General features: G+C 42.5%; 1 protein-coding gene across 3 annotated transcripts in view; it reads right to left on the bottom strand.

Moving 5' to 3' along the window:
* The window catches only part of LOC139549287 (serine/threonine-protein kinase ULK2-like), an 80,033-nt gene that overhangs the window by 25,225 nt on the left and 34,144 nt on the right, over positions 1 to 20,664 (bottom strand). For all 3 annotated transcript variants that reach the window (XM_071359577.1, XM_071359575.1, XM_071359576.1), the window contains exons 4-5: positions 5,826 to 5,858; positions 2,460 to 2,496 (exon numbers count right to left, since the gene is read on the bottom strand). In XM_071359577.1, coding sequence (XP_071215678.1) covers positions 2,460 to 2,496; positions 5,826 to 5,831 — 43 coding nt within the window. In that variant the 5' untranslated portion in view covers positions 5,832 to 5,858. The remainder of the gene's footprint in view (positions 1 to 2,459; positions 2,497 to 5,825; positions 5,859 to 20,664) is intronic.

Raw genomic sequence — 20,664 nt, 5'->3', positions numbered from 1 at the left:
GCTCAGACATGAGACGAATATGGCAGGGTCTACAGACAATCACGGACTACAAAGAGAAAACCAGCCACGTCGCGGACACCGACGTCTTGCTTCCGGACAAGCTAAACAACTTCTTCGCCCACTTTGAGGACAACACAGTGCCACCGACGTCGCCTGCCACCAAGGACTGTGGGCTCTCCTTCTCTGTGACCAATGTGAGTAAGACATTTAAATGTGTTAACCCTCGCAAGGTTGCCGGCACAGACAGCATCCCTAGCCGCGTCTTCAGAGCATGCACAGACCAGCTGGCTGGAGTGTTTACGGACATATTCAATCTCTCCCTATCCCAGTCTGCTGTCCTCACCTGCTTCAACATGTCCACCACTGTTGCTGTACCCAAGAAAGCAAAAGTAACAGAACTAAATGACTCTCGCCCCGTAGCACTCACTTCTGAGAGACAAGTCAAGGATAATATCACCTCTACCTCACCTGACACCCTAGACCCACTTCAATTTGCTTACCGCACCAATAGATCCACAGACGATGCAATCGCCATCGCACTGCCGTATCCCATCTGGACAAGAGGAATACCTATGCAAGAATGCTGTTCATTGACTATAGCTCAGCATTCAACACCATAGTACCCTCCAAGCTCATCATTAAGTTCGAGGCCCTGGGTTTGAACCCCGCTCTGTGCAACTGGGTCCTGGACTTCCTGACGGGCCGCCCCCAGGTAGTGAAGATAGGAAACAACATCTTTACTTCGCTGATCCTCAACACGGGCCCCACAACGATGCATGCTCAGCCCCATCCTGTACTCCCTGTTCACCCACGACTGCGTGGCCACGCACGCCTCCAACTCAATCATCAAGTTTGCAGACGACACAACAGTAGTAAGCTTGATTACCAACAATGATGAGACAGCCTACAGGGAGGAGGTGGGGGCCCTGGAAGTGTGGTGCCAAGAAAATAACATTTCACTCTACCTCAACAAAACTAAGGAGATGATCGTGGACTTCAGGAAACAGCAGAGGGAGCACCCCCCTATCCACATCAATGGGACCGCAGTGGAGAAGGTGGAAAGCTTCAAGTTCCTTGGCGTACACATCACGGACAAACTGAAATGGTCCACGCACACAGACAGTGTGGTGAAGAAGGTGAAACAGCGCCTCTTCAACCTCAGGAGATTGAAGAAATTTGGCTTGGCACCTAAAACCCTCACAAAACTTCTACAGACGCACAATAGAGAGCTTCCTGTCAGGCTGTATCATCGCCAGGTACGGCAACTGCACCGCCCGCAACTGCAGGGCTCTCCAGAGGGTGGTGCGGTCTGCCCAACGCAGCACCGGGGGCAAACTACCTACCCTTCAGGACACCTACAGTACCCAATGTCACAGGAAGGCCAAAAAGATCATCAAGGACAACAACCAACCGAGCCACTGCCTGTTCACCCCGCTATCATCCAGAAGGCGAGGTCAGTACAGGTGCATCAAAGGTGGGACCGAGAGACTGAAAAACAGCTTCTATCTCAAGGTCATCATACTGTTAAATAGCCAACAGTAGCACATTAGAGGCTGCTGCCCTATACACATAGACTTGAAATCACTGGCCACTAATAATTATAACACAAATCACTTTAACAATGTTTATATATTTTGCATTACTCATCTTATGTATATACTGTATTCTATCCCATTCTACTGTATCTTAGTCTATGCCGCTCTTGTTAACTCGAAATGACACAACGACAAGGTTCCAGTTCAACAAAGTTGACTATACTATATGAACACACTACAAGTAGCCATTACACTCAAGGCCAGGTCCATCAACGAACTACTTTCATGCGCAGGCGCACTCTTGACTCAGTGATAGCCCCGTAATAACAGAAGTATAGGGATACTTAAAACATGAACTTAACAGCTCTGACATTGCTCGTCCAAACATTTATATATTCTTAATTCCATTCCTTTACTTTAGATTGTGTGTATTGTTAGATATTACTTGTTAGATATTACTGCACTGTTGGAGGTAGAAACATAAACATTTCGCTACACCCACAATAACATCTGCTAAACACGTGTATGTGACACATTTTTGTTGCTGTTGATATCAACAGGGAGGCAGGTGTGTGTGTTATGCAATTCACAGCTATGAACTGCTACATCATTAAAGTCAATGACATACCACGTAGATCTCCACAAGCAGAATCCTATTAAGACATTCAGTGCTTGGTGCTTTCTTGGGAAGCATTATGAGAGATGAGTGACCTTTGAGATGGCACATTTCTAGACTTGCGTCAGAGCTTTGCTGACCTCGGTGCTAAAGAAAGAACCCATTGTGTCATAACACTGTGGTGGCTCCTACACACAGCACTCCCTTGCATTGGGAACACACACACACACCCCCCCTCCTCTCCACCGCTAGTTACTTTGTTTTGATGAATAATACCCAGTGTGTATTGAGATTAGTGCGATGCTTACCTTGCAGATAGTCAGCCAGATCGCCACCGTTGCAGTACTGTGGGGAGGAACAAGACAAACAAAACCATTCTATTAGCAGGCTGTGTAAGAACAACATGGATTAACAGTATCAAGCTGTGTGTGTGTGTGTTTTTTGTGTGTGTGTGTGTGTGTGTGTGTGTGTGTGTGTGTTTTTTGTGTGTGTGTGTGTGTGTGTGTGTGTGTGTGTGCGTGTGTTGTATGTGACCACAAAGCCCAGATAACGATGGGTCTCATCAATTAATCTGATGAATGGCTGTGCTGTTATCAGTACTGACAGTCTCTGTTAATCCTTAGTCAACACAGAGAATGGAAAGGAGAGTAGTCCAAGAAAGACAGAGAGAGTTAGTGAGCGAGTTAGAGAAAAGGTATAAGGGAGAAGGGGAAAGAAAGTGGAGGAGAAAGAGGGCAGCTAGGTGGTAGGAACATTTAAGATACCATCTACCCCATGTCTGTCCACCATTTCCAGTTCTGTCAGTTGAACCACCAATTAAATCCTGTTGGTTACCAGAGCTTCCTCTGATCAAAGCATTGGTTTGATCTGGCCTTAAAGAGCCTCTGCCTTATCAGTGACCGATAGGATCTGACTCCAGTTCAGTTTATTACCACACCATGTTGTTTAGCCTTTGTACATGGAAATCAATTACAGCTCAGATCCTTATATTGACACATGGATGGAGTGAGAGACATGCTCTGTGTGCATTCCAATCAGTTTACTGCAAGCAGCAGAGGCATTGAGCAGAGTTTAAATAAGACATTCTTAGGGTTCCACCATAACCACATAATGCTAAGGTAATATTCATTTATTTAACTCTTATGGGGGTGCCCACGTTGATTGCTGTAAGGTTATGGGCCGCCATGATTTGTTTTCCGTGTGAGGAGAATAATTTATGAGGCACATACTGCATATTAATAATGTTCGCTCAAAAAAAGAGATTGCTTTGTTTCATACAGAGTCAGCATGTTGCAGCTAAAACGGCAGTGTTTCCCCTAAAACAGTTTCCTTTTCGATGTGTTCCTACCGGTGCCAAAATGCTGGAGTATGAGCCCTGAGCACTGACTGCTTAAAACTTCTTATGGCTGCAGGGTCAGTATTGAGTAACTTGGAAAAATGTGCCCATTTCAAACGGCCTCGTACTCAATTCTTGCTCATACAATATGCATATTATTATTACTATTGGATAGAAAACACTCTCTAGTTTCTAAAACCGTTTGAATTTTTTCTCTGAGTGAAACAGAACTCCTTCTGCAGCCCACTTCCTGACAGGAAGTGAGATTTCTGAAATCGAGGTCTCTGTTCAAAGGCTTGCCTATAAATGGGCATGATACGTATTGGTATACATACACGTCATACACCTTCCCCTAGATGTCAAGAGGAAGTGAGAGAAGAAATGAATGGATTATCTTGGTCTGAAGTGGAATAAATCCTCTTGGAATAAGTTGTCCGCCATTTCCTGTTTTTTCGAAAGCGCGAAGTTGGACCTGGAATCACCTTCTGGAAAGCCGTCGTTATAGGCGAATACTATCTCCGGCTTTGATTTTATTTGATACATGTTACAATATCATCGTAAAGTATGTTTTTTCAATATAGTTTTATTAGATTATTGAAATTTATTCGGGACGTTAGGCGTGTTGCGTTGTCTGCTTTTGTTCAGGAAGGAGAGCTTCGCGCCACTGGGCTAGTGTGCTTGCTAATTCAAGAGGCAAAGAGGTCGTTCTAAACCCAAACAAAGACGGTTCTGGACAAAGGACCCCTTGTACAACATTCTGATGGAAGATCAGCAAAAGTAGGACCCATTTTGGGATGTTATTTCATATATCTGTCGAACTGTGCTATCGCTACCGGTTGCATTGAATCAATGTTGTTGTGTGTTAGCTATTGTAGTAAGCTAATATAACGCTATATTGTGTTTTCGCTGTAAAACACTTAAAAAAATCGGAAATATTGGCTGTATTCACAAGATCTTTGTCTTTCATTTACTATACACCATGTATTTTTCAGAAATGTTTTACGATGAGTATTTAGGTATTTGACGTTGGTGTCTGTAATTACTCTGGTTGCTTCGGTGCTATTTCTGACGGTAGCTGTGATGGTAGCATCAATGTAAAACTGATTTATACCTCAAATATGCACATTTTTCGAACAAAACATAGATTTATTGTGTAACATGTTATAGGACTGTCATCTGATGAAGTTGTTTCTAGGTTAGTTCGGTTGGATCTTGGTTAGTTAGGTTGGCTTTGTGCATGCTACCTGTGCTGTGAAAAATGTCTGTCCTTTTTTCTATTTGGTGGTGAGCTAACATAAATATACGTGGTGTTTTCGCTGTAAAACATTTTAAAAATCGGACATGTTGACTGGATTCACAAGATGTTTATCTTTCAAATGCTGTATTGGACTTGTTAATGTGTGAAAGTTAAATATTTCTAAAAAATATATTTTGAATTTCGCGCCCTGCACTTGAGCTGGATGTTGTCATAAGTGTACCGGCGTCGGGCTTGCAGCCTGAAGAAGTTTTAATAAGTAATAATTAATCTGATCCCTCCTCTAACCTGAGTAAGACAAGCCTTTCTTACTAGGCAAAACAAGCAGTCTGGCAAACACCAGCCAGATTAGCATCCATGCTAGCCTACTGTCGATGCTATCTATGCTCATCTCTCTGGTAGGGGAATACATTGATTAAGCAGCCTGCTAACTAGAAGACCAAAGCCAGATTCATGTATGTTTCTTCTCCTGTGCCAGAGACCCCACCTCCTTAGTGTCAGTGTGGCTCTCAGAACACAGCGGTATCTACAACAAGCTAGAACACCCCAGGCAGGCCAAGGTAAAAGGTACCAGGGTCCCATGACACCTTGCACAGCCAGTTAGCTTAACAACAGCAAGAATATGAGAAGGGGCAGAATAAGTATTGCAGGGCTAAATATAAAGCAAATGAACAATGTTTTGCAAATGAACAACAGTATTCCTAGAAAGCGGGGTGTGGGTGTACAGGTATATTTTTAAAGGGCTACTTAAGGTGTCATATAGTTAGTTTCTTTCCTTCAGGCGGTTTGTGGATTTTTTTGGTCTTGAGCAATGAGAGGGAGAGAGGAGAGAGAGAAAGAAGAAGGGGGATGGGAGAGGCAGAGTGAGGACAGGCGCACACTGGGTTTGCAGCCTCTCATAGGACTGAGGAAATTACCATGGGCATGTGGAGAGAGAGCATGGGGGAGGGGTGGGTAATTAAGCAGAGTAAGACAGACAGAGAGAGAGAGGGGAGAGGTATCAACACAAAGGCAGAGACCCTGGCAGCCTACAGGCAGCTCGGTAGAAGAGGTTGCATGCTGATAGTGTGACACTCCACCTACCTCCATGACCAGGAACACAGAGTTGGGAGTTTCCTGGAAGACAGGAGAGAAACAACATGGGTTAGAGTGATCATCTCTCTCACAACAACCTGTCACATCCACTACATAGAGGAACAGCTTCGTCACACAGACTGACATGTATGTATGGTGCAGACAGATATAGCCTACATATACTGTATAGATGGATCATATGTGTAGAGTACAGACAATAGGATTCCTTTGCCACCCAGCATGAACTGAAGCCCATAGCATAACTGATCCACTGATCTGGATTGGATCCGTACAGTACAATACCTTGCTCCAATCTAGACACATTGACACCCTCATCCTCCATCTCATACTGGGCGACCTACATGGGGTTAAGATCAAATTGGCGCCCCTCAAGAAACCATGCCGTCCTTAGTGAACCCCTCGCCTCCAAGCTGTGTTGTGCTACAGTCTACATTTTTGAGGGGAGAGGAATGGAGTTTATTACACAACAGGTCCAAGTGGAGGTTGTTGGGGTGTGCTGGGGTGTGTGTGTGTGTTCGGGATATTTGGTTCAAGGGAACTGGGCAAGGTGACAGATATACGAGCCACCTTGTCAACATGGTGATGCAGGAGCAAAGAAGATGCTGGACAGGAGCCAAAGTAACCCAAGCAGGCCTCCAGGTTAAGCAAGCTCACATGTATTTGGGGGAGTGTTTGGGTGTGTTTTTGCGCATGTGTGTGGTGTCAGGTTGAGGGTACTGCAGCATATGGCAGATCAAGCATCTTGGCATGTGCATCAAGTTCTCATCAACAACACAATTGTCGTCACACATTTTCCAATCCCTTCAGTGCCATTCTAAGTAGGCTATCTATGATTAGATCCAGAAGTGTATCTTGTGACATGGGCAAAAAAACATTTCCAAAAACCATTTCCAAATTTAAGAGAAACAGCCTGCCACATGAAAGGCTTCTTTCCTTTCTAAGGAGCGTATGAGTTCAAATACATTTGATGGAATTATTTTCTGTGTACTGTACTAACAAATCAATGCGTCTCAAAAACAATTCCTTGACTACCAACTGCCATACTAGTCAGTTACTGGACTGCATTACTCTCTGGTTCTAATGGTCTCTCAGCCAAGGTTTCCAGATAGAGAGCAACCACAACAGCCACCCATTAATTCCACTTCAGCTCCTTCCTATCTGCTGACCTGTCAGACTGCACCAGGCTTATTGGCTGGGCCCCCCTCCTCCCTGGCCAATCCCATTGGCTCGTTGCTGTGGATACTAGGATAATGGGATTCTGGTCGGTGTGTGTGTGTGTGTTTGTGGTGTCTGGTCTTGGCCTGGGCAAGATTACATAACAAGCTGTTTTCAGCCCCTGCTCTATACTGGTTGATGAGGACTGGGAGAGGAAGAATAGGAGGAGAGGAAAGAAGGGTGTTGGCCAGGCTGGACACTGTCCTGGAGGGTAATTGATAATACGTAAGAGGTACAAATACAGGACAGCCTCACCCCCTTTAACCTCCAGCCCTCAGTAGGTTGACAATGTACAATGAACTGTCTATGCCACCATAAAATCAATCCTACAAGAGAGTCCAAAACCTCTTCCATGGTCCAAATCTAGACTAAGTGGCATTCAGTATTTTCTAAGGCAGTGGTTGGTTACAGCTATTATTATCAACACATTTACCACAAGAGGAGACACCAAATGAGTCAGAATGTACTGTGACATAAAACACTATCTGTTAAAGAATTGATGGACCTTGGACAGACACACAAGACCAACTGCCAACAGGGTTATTCTACATAACCCTCCTTCCTCAAAGGAATACACCACAACTAAAAACAGAAGCATAAACAATTCTGCTTCCTGCTATCCAACATCAGCAGCCCCTCACGCAAGCAGACATATTCCACTTATAAAAGCATTTCACAATCCTTCTAAAAACACTGAGTCACGAGGCGATCCAGTCAGAGTTATGCCACAAACAAGCTTTGAGCGATGCTCTTCCAGAAAACACTAGAAGGAACAGTAGTACATCAGCTCGAAGAAATGTTGTCTTGAGGGAAACTCAAAACATCCCCCAACCATTTTCCACCGCTTCAGCCCTCCACCTCACAGAAATGTTCAGAATGCCAACACAACTCTAGAGCCGGGCCAAAACAACAACGTATTCTTAGTGTGTCTGTCCTGTTTGTTGCGTCACACGGTAGACTGAGTCCTGGGCTACATAAGAACGAAGGGGGGAAGGTAACAGCGGGAGAAGAGAGGGGGCCGGCTGGGCTCAGTTTAAAATTGTTGAGGACATTAGAGAATAAGGTTCTATATGTGGACTGGAAATCCACTCGGCACGCATCTGTTACGCAAATTCAGAGTAATCCTTAGCATTCTGAGAACCAAGAATCTAGCCTAGTCTAATATTACTGCACGCTAGATACATAGCTGTGTCACACACTACGAGACACACTGTGGTGATTAATTAAGCAATAAGGTAAAAGGGGGTGTGGTATATGGCCAATATACCACAGCTCAAGGCTGTTCTTGCTCAGGGCTGTTCTTATGCACGACGCAACGAAGAGTGCCTGGACACAGCCCTTAGCCGTGGTATATTGGCCATATATCACAAACCCCCGAGGTGCCTTATTGCTATTATAAACTGGTTACCAACGTAATTAGAGCAGTAAAAAGTTATGTTTTGTCATACCCGTGGTATACGGTCTGATATACCATGTCTTTCAGTCAATGAGCATTCAGGGCTCAAACCATCCAGTTTATAATATGATGTATGTTATGATGATTACAGGGTGCTGAGAGAGCGTTGTTCTGTTAATGTGTTTCAAAGGCAGGGTGAACCCTTCGAGCAGCAGGGGACATACAGTGTTGTTAGTGGTGGCACGGGACCCATTGGTGTTTTCATCACACGTGTGCGCAATACACACACACACAGTGGTGATCTACTTGCAGTTGAAGGGAGAACCTAATGAACCTATGGGAGAACCTAATGTCCTGCAAAGGCATCACACCGGAGACAGCCTGGCACTGTCCCTCTATGAGCTCATCGTTTAGGTCACGAGTGTCCAGAAATTAGGCCAACTAAGAAGAGGTATCCCTCTCCTTAGACCAAGACAAGACAGACCTGTACAATAAAGAATGTTAGAAAACTTGTCAGAAAAGCATAATGAAATTAGATGCCTCTAGCATAAATCTTTCTCCTTGCTTGGTACATATGGAAAGTTAAAATCCTATAACCAAATATACTTGAGTGTGTGTGTGTTTGTCAAATAACACAAAGCTAAATCATTTTCCCTCTCTCGGGGCAAACAAAGCGCACACAAACTACCCCCAGCTGTTCTAAGACCTACAGTATTATACTTTACCATCCCGTCAGCTGTTCTAAGACCTACAGTATTATACTTTACCATCCCGTCAGCTGTTCTAAGACCTACAGTATTATACTTTACCATCCCGTCAGCTGTTCTAAGACCTACAGTATTATACTTTACCATCCCGTCAGCTGTTCTAAGACCTACAGTATTATACTTTACCATCCCGTCAGCTGTTCTAAGACCTACAGTATTATACTTTACCATCCCGTCAGCTGTTCTAAGACCTACAGTATTATACTTTACCATCCCGTCAGCTGTTCTAAGACCTACAGTATTATACTTTACCATCCCGTCAGCTTTTTTCCACCTTTTCTTTATATATGAAAAGGTATTGTCGGTATCAAAACCTAAACTTTTATTTACGCCAAACGACCTAGTCGCTGTAAATGAGAATGTATTCTCAGTCAACTTACCTGGTAAAATAAAAGGGTTAAATAACATAAATAAATAACAATTATTTCAATAAAGTTCTGCCTATGGCTTAGTATGAAACATAGCCGTAATGCTGAGGCGGCATTGGCAAACACATTACGCTCTTAAACTCTTGCAAGCGTGGGGGCTCATCTTGATGAATCAATCTGTCAGATTGAATATTGGTTAGACTACAATTAGGCTGGGGAAATGTTAGCTAAATTGAGGTGAGTGATGCTCATGATCATCTTGTCTAGTTGGCTCATTTATTACAACATTTTGCCATGTTATGTAGTTTAACTATTTTGCTCTTCACTTGCAGTCGCTTAGTAGCCTAGGCCAACTCCCAACCAAAATCCTGCAACTCCACTGGCTTGTCTGATAATCAATCAATGTGATTTTGTTTAACCGAATCTCTGTCTGTATAGGCTATTTGGTTAATTGGTTTCTGTCTGGGCAAATACTGTAAGTGGAGGTGGTAAAACTAATCTATTCGTTTGCTAATCTATCACTGATCAGATACATTTAGCATGCAATAACGTAGCCTAAATCAACAGTAAGCCTATTATTTTGCTCACTTTTGCCCAAAAGCCTGCATAGGTTTTGAAATATATACACCAGACTCACATGCTTTTGAAAATAGGTTTGCTATTATTTTCTATCGGTATCATGACGAAGAACCTACACATGCTCCTTAACAAAGTGGAAGGATTTGCTTTGAATAAAAATATAAACACAATATGTAAAGTGTTGGTTCCATGTTTCATTAGCTGAAATAAAAGATCCCAGAAATGTTCCATATGCACAAAATGCTTAATTCTAAAGAAGCTGATTAAACAGCATGATCATTACACGGGTGCACCTTGTGCTGGGGACAATAAAAGGCCACAAAAATGTGCAGTTTTGTCACACAACACAATGCCACAGATGTCTCAAGTTTTGAGGGAGCGTACATTAGCATGCTGACTGCAGGAATGTCCCCAGAGCGGTTGCCAAAGAATTGAATGTTCATTTGTCTGCTATATGCCGCCTCCAATGTTGTTTTAGAGAATTTGGCAATATGTCCAACTGGCCTCACAACCGCAGGCCACATGTATGGTTCCATGTGGGCGAGCAGTTTGCTGATGTAAACGTTGTAAACAGAGTGCCCCATGGCAGCGGTGGGGTTTTGATATGGGCAGGCATAACATACGGACAACGAACACAATTGCATTTTATCGATGGCAATTTGAATGCACAGAGATACCGTGACGAGATCCTGAGGCCCATTGTCGTCCATTCATTCCCTGCCATCACCTCATGTTTCAGCATGATAATGCACAGACTATGTTGCAAGGATCTGTACACAATTCCTGGAAGCTGAAAATGTCCCAGTTCTTCATGACCTGCATGTTTGGGATACTCTGGGACGATGTGTACAACAGCGTGTTTCAGTTCCCGCCAATAACCACCAAATTTGTAAAGCCATTGAAGAGGAGTGGGACAACATTCCACAGGCCACAATCAACAGCCTAATCAACTCTATGCAAAGGAGATGTGTCGCACCGCATGAGACAAATGGTGGTCACACCAGATACTGACTGGTTTTCTGATCCACTCCCCTACTTTTTAAAATATTTTTTATAAGGTATCTGTGACCAACAGATGCATATCTGTATTCCCAGTCATGTGAAATTCATAGATACATTTATTTCAAGACCTTTGAGACCTTTGAAATTGTTGCATGTTACGTATATACACTGCTCAAAAAAATAAAGGGAACAGTAAAATAACACATCCTAGATCTGAATGAATGAAATATTCTTATTAAATACTTTTTTCTTTACATAGTTGAATGTGCTGACAACAAAATCACACAAAAATTATCAATGGAAATCAAATATCAACCCATGGAGGTCTGGATTTGGAGTCACACTCAAAATTAAAGTGGAAAACCACACTACAGGCTGATCCAACTTTGATGTAACGTCCTTAAAACAAGTCAAAATGAGGCTCAGTAGTGTGTGTGGCCTCCACGTGCCTGTATGACCTCCCTACAACGCCTGGGCATGCTCCTGATGAGGTGGCGGATGGTCTCCTGAGGGATCTCCTCCCAGACCTGGACTAAAGCATCCGCCAACTCCTGGACAGTCTGTGGTGCAACGTGGCGTTGGTGGATGGAGCGAGACATGATGTCCCAGATGTGCTCAATTGGATTCAGGTCTGGGGAACGGGCGGGCCAGTCCTTAGCATCAATGCCTTCCTCTTGCAGGAACTGCTGACATACTCCAGCCACATGAGGTCTAGCATTGTCTTGCATTAGGAGGAACCCAGGGCCAACCGCACCAGCATATGTTCTCACAAGGGGTCTGAGGATCTCATCTCGGTACCTAATGGCAGTCAGGCTACCTCTGGCGAGCACATGGAGGGCTGTGCGGCCCCCCAAAGAAATGCCACCCCACACCATGACTGACCCACCGCCAAACCGGTCATGCTGGAGGATGTTGCAGGCAGCAGAACGTTCTCCACGGCGTCTCCAGACTCTGTCACGTCTGTCACATGTGCTCAGTGTGAACCTGCTTTCATCTGTGAAGAGCACAGGGCGCCAGTGGCGAATTTGCCAATCTTGGTGTTCTCTGGCAAATGCCAAACGTCCTGCACGGTGTTGGGCTGTAAGCACAACCCCCACCTGTGGACGTCGGGCCCTCATACCACCCTCATAGAGTCTGTTTCTGACCGTTTGAGCAGACACATGCACATTTGTGGCCTGCTGGAGGTCATTTTGCAGGGCTCTGGCAGTGCTCCTCCTGCTCCTCCTTGCACAAAGGCGGAGGTAGCGGTCCTGCTGCTGGGTTGTTGCCCTCCTACGGCCTCCTCCACGTCTCCTGATGTACTGGCCTGTCTCCTGGTAGCGCCTCCATGCTCTGGACACTACGCTGACAGACACAGCAAACCTTCTTGCCACAGCTCGCATTGATGTGACATCCTGGATGAGCTGCACTACCTGAGCCACTTGTGTGGGTTGTAGACTCCGTCTCATGCTACCACTAGAGTGAAAGCACCGCCAGCATTCAAAAGTGACCAAAACATCAGCCAGGAAGCATAGGAACTGAGAAGTGTTCTGTGGTCACCACCTGCAGAACCACTCCTTTATTGGGGGTGTCTTGCTAATTGCCTATAATTTCCACCTGTTGTCTATTCCATTTGCACAACAGCATGTGAAATTTATTGTCAATCAGTGTTGCTTCCTAAGTGGACAGTTTGATTTCACAGAAGTGTGATTGACTTGGAGTTACATTGTGTTGTTTAAGTGTTCCCTTTATTTTTTTGAGCAGTGTATTTTTGATGATGTATATTCTCAATGGATTTATTAAAATACACCCCCACACCACCAACACTCGTCCCCGGCATGTACACGAGAGGTATAAAAGGTGTATGCAGGCAAAAATGTGGTAAAAATGGGCCTAGTTGTAAGGGGAGTCAAATAAATATTACCCACATTATTATTATTATTTTTTAACAAGCAAAATACCTTAAATCCAATGTGAAAGCAGTATGTGTGTGCGTGGGAGATTTGAGTGTGCTGGGTGTGAGTTTCTAACTCATTGGAGGCTGCTGAGGGGAGAATGGCTCATATTAATGGCTGGAACGGAGCAAATGGAATGGCATTAAACACATGGAAATCATGTGTTTGATGTACAGTGCATTCGGAAAGTATTCAGACCGCTTTACTTTTCCCACATTTTGTTAGTGGGTGCTCCTTTAAGTTGTGTCATACTGCAGCGCATTCTGTGGCACATTATCTAATTGTCAGCCATTTTTTCTGTTAATGCAAGTTAGTGCTAGTTTGACCACCAGAGGCCATCTTTGAGAAGTTCTTGATAGTCTTCTATTGCTTAATTCATTTGATTAATATTATGGTGTTTCTATTCCATGATAACCGAAAAACCCTCTGGGTAAATTCAGACCGTTTCGCTCTCGGTGCCCACACCGGACGTTCAGGCCGAGTAATAGGGTTGATTTGAGCGTTCTGGCCTTACAACGGCAGTCAAGCACCCAAGCTAACATTGGCTAGCATGCTAGCTACTTCCAGACACAAATGAGACCACTCTGACCATTTTACTCACCCTAGCAGAGCTGGTTAGGCAGTTTTTGTGTTAACCAGAGTGTTGGTGACTGTAACTGTGTTGCTGGAAACAATTTAATTACGCTTTTTTGCCGATGTTTACTGACACCGGCCATATTCAACAGGTGTTGAGCGCTCGTAAATTCATTATTCTGCGCTCTGGTACATTCAGATGAGAGTGCTCTGAAATCGGAGTAGATAGCCAGAGCGAATTTACGAAAGCACCCGAATGTCCATTGAGAACGAACAATGACTATACCATTTACCTAAGCTAAGAATGACGGGAATAATCATGTCAATAAACGTTGGGTAGTTAGATAGCCTATAGTTAATATACTGTCAAGTTTGACGTATAACTACTAACGTTAGGTAGATAACGAACATACCGGTACATACTGCTGTAATATGCTATGTTGTTCCTAAATACAGCGTAGCTAACAAATTGTCAGCCAACATAACGTGTAAGGTAACTTATTTGAAAAAGTAATTACTTTATTACATTGAGTAGCAAGCTACCGTGAGGACGCGCTCTATCGACTCTGCGACTTGAGCATGCTTTTGGTGCACAGTCGATAGCTCGCTGGACTTTGGGCAAGAAGGTTGGGTTCGAAACCTCCTCCCTGCTTGTTTCATTTGAAGTCGTGCACAATTATCAGTTTATTATTTGGTCTATATTGCCCATTCATTGTCAGTTAGACACACAGTAGTGCATTGGGACCCAAAAGCATAAATCAGTGCTCTAACTCCCCCTTGGTCGATAAGGCAAATCTGGTCTGTGATAGGACGGGGTTTTTTCACACCTAGCTCGGCTATTAAACTATTCTCTAGTAAAGGTTAAATAGTCTATTGTTCAGCTATTAGCCCCCATCCCCAACTTGCAACAAATGGATGTATTTTTGTCGAGAGCAAAACTTTATTTAATTTCGCTATCAATCACACTCCATTTTGGCAATTTTTGGAGTGTCAGTTTGGCTACAACCAATACTGTTCAGCCTTTCTTTCCGACACAAAGGAAGTCATAGCGGACACCTACGAAGGAGTGTGTGATGATGGAATCTCAGGTAAGCAGCACTGGGCGTTCTTCCGTCCAACTTCCACATAGCTAGTAGTTAGCTCCTACGATTCAGTGTCGGTTCATAACGTTCTACTATATTACATACATACCGTAGAATGATAAATCATACAATTATTCTTCTCAAGCTAACCAAACACATTTAGCTACGAGCGCCTGTTCTCACCATTTTCAGTTGAATTCATCTAACTTTCTTTCATGGCAACTCATAAGCAGGCCATGTCCTATTTGTTTCATAGTCGATATATAATCATATTTCATGACAGTGTACCGGTTAGCTTTTTACAGAAGGATGAAAGATCACAATATGTCTGTCAGGGAATGCTATTCTGATATGTCAGATGAAGTGTTAGACCAGAAAGTTAGGGCCATTAAGGCAAGGATGCCCCATGCAGGCTTAATAATGGTCAAAGGAAATCTCCAAGCAATGGGCCATCATGTACAATGGCGAAGAGTTAGGGAGTCTTTGCAGCGTGTAGATGGTGCAGGTATCATTGCCAGAATGATCCATCTTTGTTGCATTGGTCGGCAAAAATACTCTCTCATCCACACTGATACAAATCATAAATTGACAAAGGTACGAAGATGTATAATGTCTCCATCAAATCTAAGAAGTAATTTTTACTTTTTATTATTACTTATTTGTAGACACATTTCAATGATGTATGAAACTGGAGTTGTTCATCAACTGGTGATACATAAATAATGAAGCGGGAATAATAGGTTAAACATTTCACTTTTAATTCCAATGCTTTTTTTCCAAGAGACAACATTTGTCATCTTTGGCGGTATAGATGGATTTTCAAGGAAGGTACAGTTGAAGTTGGAAGATTACATACACCTTAGCCAAATACATTTAAACTCAATTCCTGACATTTAATCATAGTCAAAATTCCATTTTAGGTCAGTTAGGATCACCACTTTATTTTAAGAATGTGAAATGTCAGAATAATAGTAGAGAGAATGATTTATTTCAGCTTTTATTTCTTTCATCACATTCCCAATGGGTCAGAAGTTTACATACACTCAATTAGTACTTGGTAGCATTGCCTTTAAATTGTTTAACTTGGGTCAAACGTTTTGGGTAGCCTTCAACAAGTTGGGTGAACTTTGGCCCATTCCTCCTGACAGAGCTGGTGTAATTGAGTCAGGTTTGTAGGCCTCCTTGCTCGCAAACGCTTTTTCAGGTCTGCTCACAAATTTTCTATAGGGTTGAGGTCAAGGTTTGTGATGGCCACTCCAATACCTTGACTTTGTTGCCCTTAAGCCATTTTGCCACAACTTTGGAAGTATGCTTCCACTGTCCATTTGGAAGACCCATTTGCGACCAAGCTTCAACTTCCTGACTGATGTCTTGAGATGCTGCTTCAATATATCCACATAATTTTCCCTCCTCATGATGCAATCTATTTTGTGAAGTGCACCAGTCTCTCCTGCAGCAAAGCAACCCCACAACATGATGCTGCCACCCCCGTGCTTCACGGTTGGGATGGTGTTCTTTGGCTTGCAAGACTCCCCCTTTATCCTCCAAACATAACAATGGTCATTATGGCCAAACAGTTCTATTTTTGTTTCATCAGACCAGAGAACATTTCTCCTAAAATTACGATTTTTGTCCCCATGGGCAGTTGCAAACTGTAGTCTGGCTTTTTTATGGCCATTTTGGAGCAGTGGCTTCTTCCTTGATGAGCGGCCTTTCAGGTTATGTCGGTATAGGACTCGTTTTACTGTGGATATAGATACTTTTGTACCCGTTTCCTCCAGCATCTTCACAAGGTTCTTTGCTGTTGTTCTGGGATTGATTAGCATTTTTCGCACCACAGTACGTTCATCTCTAGGAGACAGAACGCGTCTCCTTCCTGAGCGGTATGACGGCTGCGTGGTCCCATGGTGTTTATACTTGCGTACTATTGTTTGTACAGATGAACGTGGTACCTTCAGGCGTTTGGAAATTGCTTCCAAGGATGAACCAGACTTGTGGAGGTCTACAATTTCTTATCTGAGGTCTTGGCTGATTTCTTTTGATTTTTCTATGATGTCAAGCAAAGAGGCACTGAGTTTGAAGGTAGGCCTTGAAATACATCCACAGGTACACCTCCAATTGACTCAAACGATGTCAATAAGCCTATCAGATCTTCTAAAGCCATGACATCATTTTCTGGAATTGTCCAAGCTGTTTAAAGGCACAGTCAATTTAGTGCATGTTAACTTCTGACCCACTGGAATTGTGATACAGTGAATTATAAGTTAAGTAATCTGTGTGTAAACAATTGTTGGAAAAATGACTTTTGTCAGGCACAAAGTAATGTCCTAACCGACTTGCCAAAACTATTCTTTGTTAACAAGAAATTTGTGGAGTGGTTGAAAAACGAGTTTTAATGACTCCAACCTAAGTGTATGTAAACTTCTCGACTTTAACTGTAAGTATATTATTTGTATGCATATTGCATATTTCCCATCACCTAATGAACAACCACAATACCATTCTGGTGTTAAGCTGACTGTGCTGTATTGACGTATCCTGAAAATGACATCTGTTGCTTTAGATTGAATGTTCATATCTCTGTTATTATTTTAATATCTACAAAAAATAAGCTATTTTCTTTACTTTCAGAGTGCGAGCTGATCAAGGGGTCGGAAATGTGGATATTGCCAGATGTATCTTCACTGTCCGAGGAACAGGCCGTAGAAGCCTTATTTTTGGCAAAAGTGTCCATAACCAGAGGTAAGTAAACGGTTCTGTGTTCTTTTTCTCTCTTCATCTCTGCCTGTCTTGTTGTACATGGAACCTGTCTCGCATTAATTAAAAAAACGCTTAAGATGTCAGCTGCTAATTTTCAGATTTACACCACAAACACTCAGACATTTTCACTGGACTATCAAGCCCGTTGCTGCCAAATTTATATCATCACTAATACAGATTTGTTTCTTTTGAGCATTCCAGATTCAGCACATGGAGGACCTACTTTATCAGGAGGATAATCTGGAAACACTAACAATGGGGTCATTGTTCCTGACATCCCATGCCCCCTGTCTACTGAGAATCTTGCTGTGCTGCAACGTCAAGTGAACCCTACCAACGACTCATCTTTTGGTCAGGACATATACATGCATGCTCTTCGATTAGTTATAAGTCTCCAGCCTATTTAGGTGCAGTCCTCCCACACTATATAGGATATTGTTTTAGCCCCAGTGCCACTCTTGATAATGGCAAACATTTGTATTTTTTGGAGGAGGGTGAAAGGATAGCAGGCCCAGCTGTCAAAGTGAGAGGGGAGGCTATTCTGAATAGAGCAGGTATTGTGTATAGTCTATTTCTTGTGAGCTTTTCTGTTCTCAGATACAGAGAACTGTGAAAGCCTGTCTGTAGATTAAGAGGTCCCAATGAAGAGCAGCGGTTCTCAGTCCTGGTCCTGGGGACTCAACATGTTTTTGTGCCTTAGCACTACACAGCTGATTCAAATGATCAAGTCATTATCAAGCTTCAAATGTTATTTATGTATTCATTTGTGACGCTATCCTTGATATTTGTGACGCTATCCTTGCTATTGTCACGTGCTACACATGCATCTATCCAATGTTATGATTTTTTGTAAGGGATATTATACAGGAAGTATTATTAAAGAGATGCTTTAGATTGAAATATAAATAGATGTAGTAGTCCCAGAGTTAATAATCCAAGGTGGGTTTTGCATTTCACCTCCTGATGATTATGATGACTGACCGTGTTAGAATAAAAAAAACTAAGCTAAATCATGCTCTCTCTCTATCCATCTGTCTCTCGTCTGCAGGTATGTTTTGATGTGAGAGAGGAAGACAATCCCGTCATCGCCGCCTCACCCACTATTAACTTCTTGTGGCTGCAGGGGCAGTATTGAGTAGCTTGGATGAAAGGTGCACAGAGGTGCCCAAAGTAAACAGCCTGCTCCTCAGTCATAGTTGCTAATATATGCATATTATTATTAGTATTGGATAGAAAACACTCTGAAGTGTTTGAATTATGTCTGTGAGTATAACAGAACTCATATGGCAGGCAAAAACCTGAGATAAAAACAGGAAGTGGAAATTCTGAGGCTGGTGGATTTTCAACAAAGATCCCATTGAAATCCCAGCGAGATATGAATGAGTATTCACTTCCTACGGCTTCCACTAGATGTCAACAGTCTGTAGAACTTCGTCTGATGACTCTACTGTGAAGGTGGGCCGGATGAGAGGAGAATTAGTCACCACTGCCATGAGGTGACCATGCGCATTCACATGAGGAGGACCTCCGTTCCACCGCTCATCTGAAGTCAATGTAATTCTCCGGTTGGGACGTTATTCAAGATTTATTTTCACAACATTCTAAAGATTGATTCAGTACATCGTATGACATGTATCTACTGACTGTTACGGAACTTTTGGACATTGTCAGGTTTTAGTGAACGCGCTTTGTGACTTTGGAATTGTTTACCAAACGCGCTAACCAAAGTAGCTAATTGGACATAAATAACAGACATTATCGAACAAATCAAGCATTTATTGTGGACCTGGGATTCCTGGGAGTGCATTCTGATGAAGATCATCAAATGTAAGGGAATATTTATCATGTAATTTCTGGTTTCTGTTGACTCCAACATGGCGGCTAATTTGACTAGTTCTGAGCGCCGTCTCAGATTATTGCATGGTTTGCTTTTTCCGCAAAGTTTTTTAGAAATCTGACACAGCGGTTGCATTAAGGTATATCTATAATTCCATGTGTATAACTTGTATTATCATCTACATTTATGAGTATTTCCGTTGAATAGATGTGGCTCTGCACTATCACTGGATGTTCTTGGAACTAGTGAACGTAACACGCCAATGTAAACTTAGATTGTTTTGTATAAATATGAACTTTATCAAACAAAACATACATGTATTGTGTAACATGAAGTCCTATGAGTGTCATCTGATGAAGATCATCAAAGGTTAGTGATTAATTTTATCTCTATTTGTGCTTTTTGTCACTGCTATCTTTGGCTGAAAAAATGGCTGTGCTTATTCTGTGGCTTGGTGGTGACCTAACATAATCGTTTGTGGTGCTTTCGCTGAAAAGCATTGAAATTAGACACTTTGGTGGGATTAACAACAAGATTACCTTTAAAATGGTATTGCAGCCATAAGAAGTTAAGATAATCTTTGGGCCGACTGGGAGTCCAAGGCTGGTTAGAAGACACCGCTAGAGACACTGTAATTGTGATGAACTGAGAGAATATTAGGGTGGCACTAATTCATTAATCATATGCTGCTTTACCTGCTCCTCTGTTTTACCTCTCTCCCCACCTCTTTGTATTTATAATATTACAATTATAAATACATAATACATTTATTATAACACCTGGATAATGAACTTTCAATAAAGCGTTTCACATTCTCCACTGGTTGAAATTAAGTATCTCATTAAGATACTACACCTATCCTGTGTCCTCAGATTAATGCAGATGAAGGTAGTTAGATTTGCATATGTGTATTTCTGTATATATGAATTACAAATCAGCCTTTACTTAAATCATGTTTCTAGTCTTTTGCATAGTTACAATGTGTAATCATTGATATCCCAGGAGCGGTAAAGACTGTTGAAGTGCATAATTGTAATACATACAGGCAGACACAGCTTCATTCAAAGAATGGAGTTTGATACACCTGGTATTGGATATGACTGAAAAAGAATGTCTCACAGAGATTCATACCTGAACCGCACACCAGATTATTGAAAAGTGAAAGACTAAAGTTACATACATGGGATGCTTAAGTGAATTTCAGAATGTCTGGAATAGAAAAGGCAGAAATAAAACAATTCAATAAGCATTCGCAGCCAGTCATCCAAAACATAGTCCTATGCAGTCGTTAAATTCCTATAGAAGGCTGAGGAT

This window comes from Salvelinus alpinus, chromosome 22 (assembly GCF_045679555.1).
Source record: "Salvelinus alpinus chromosome 22, SLU_Salpinus.1, whole genome shotgun sequence".
Lineage (NCBI taxonomy): Eukaryota > Metazoa > Chordata > Actinopteri > Salmoniformes > Salmonidae > Salvelinus > Salvelinus alpinus.
This window is presented reverse-complemented; position numbering and strand designations above follow the sequence as displayed.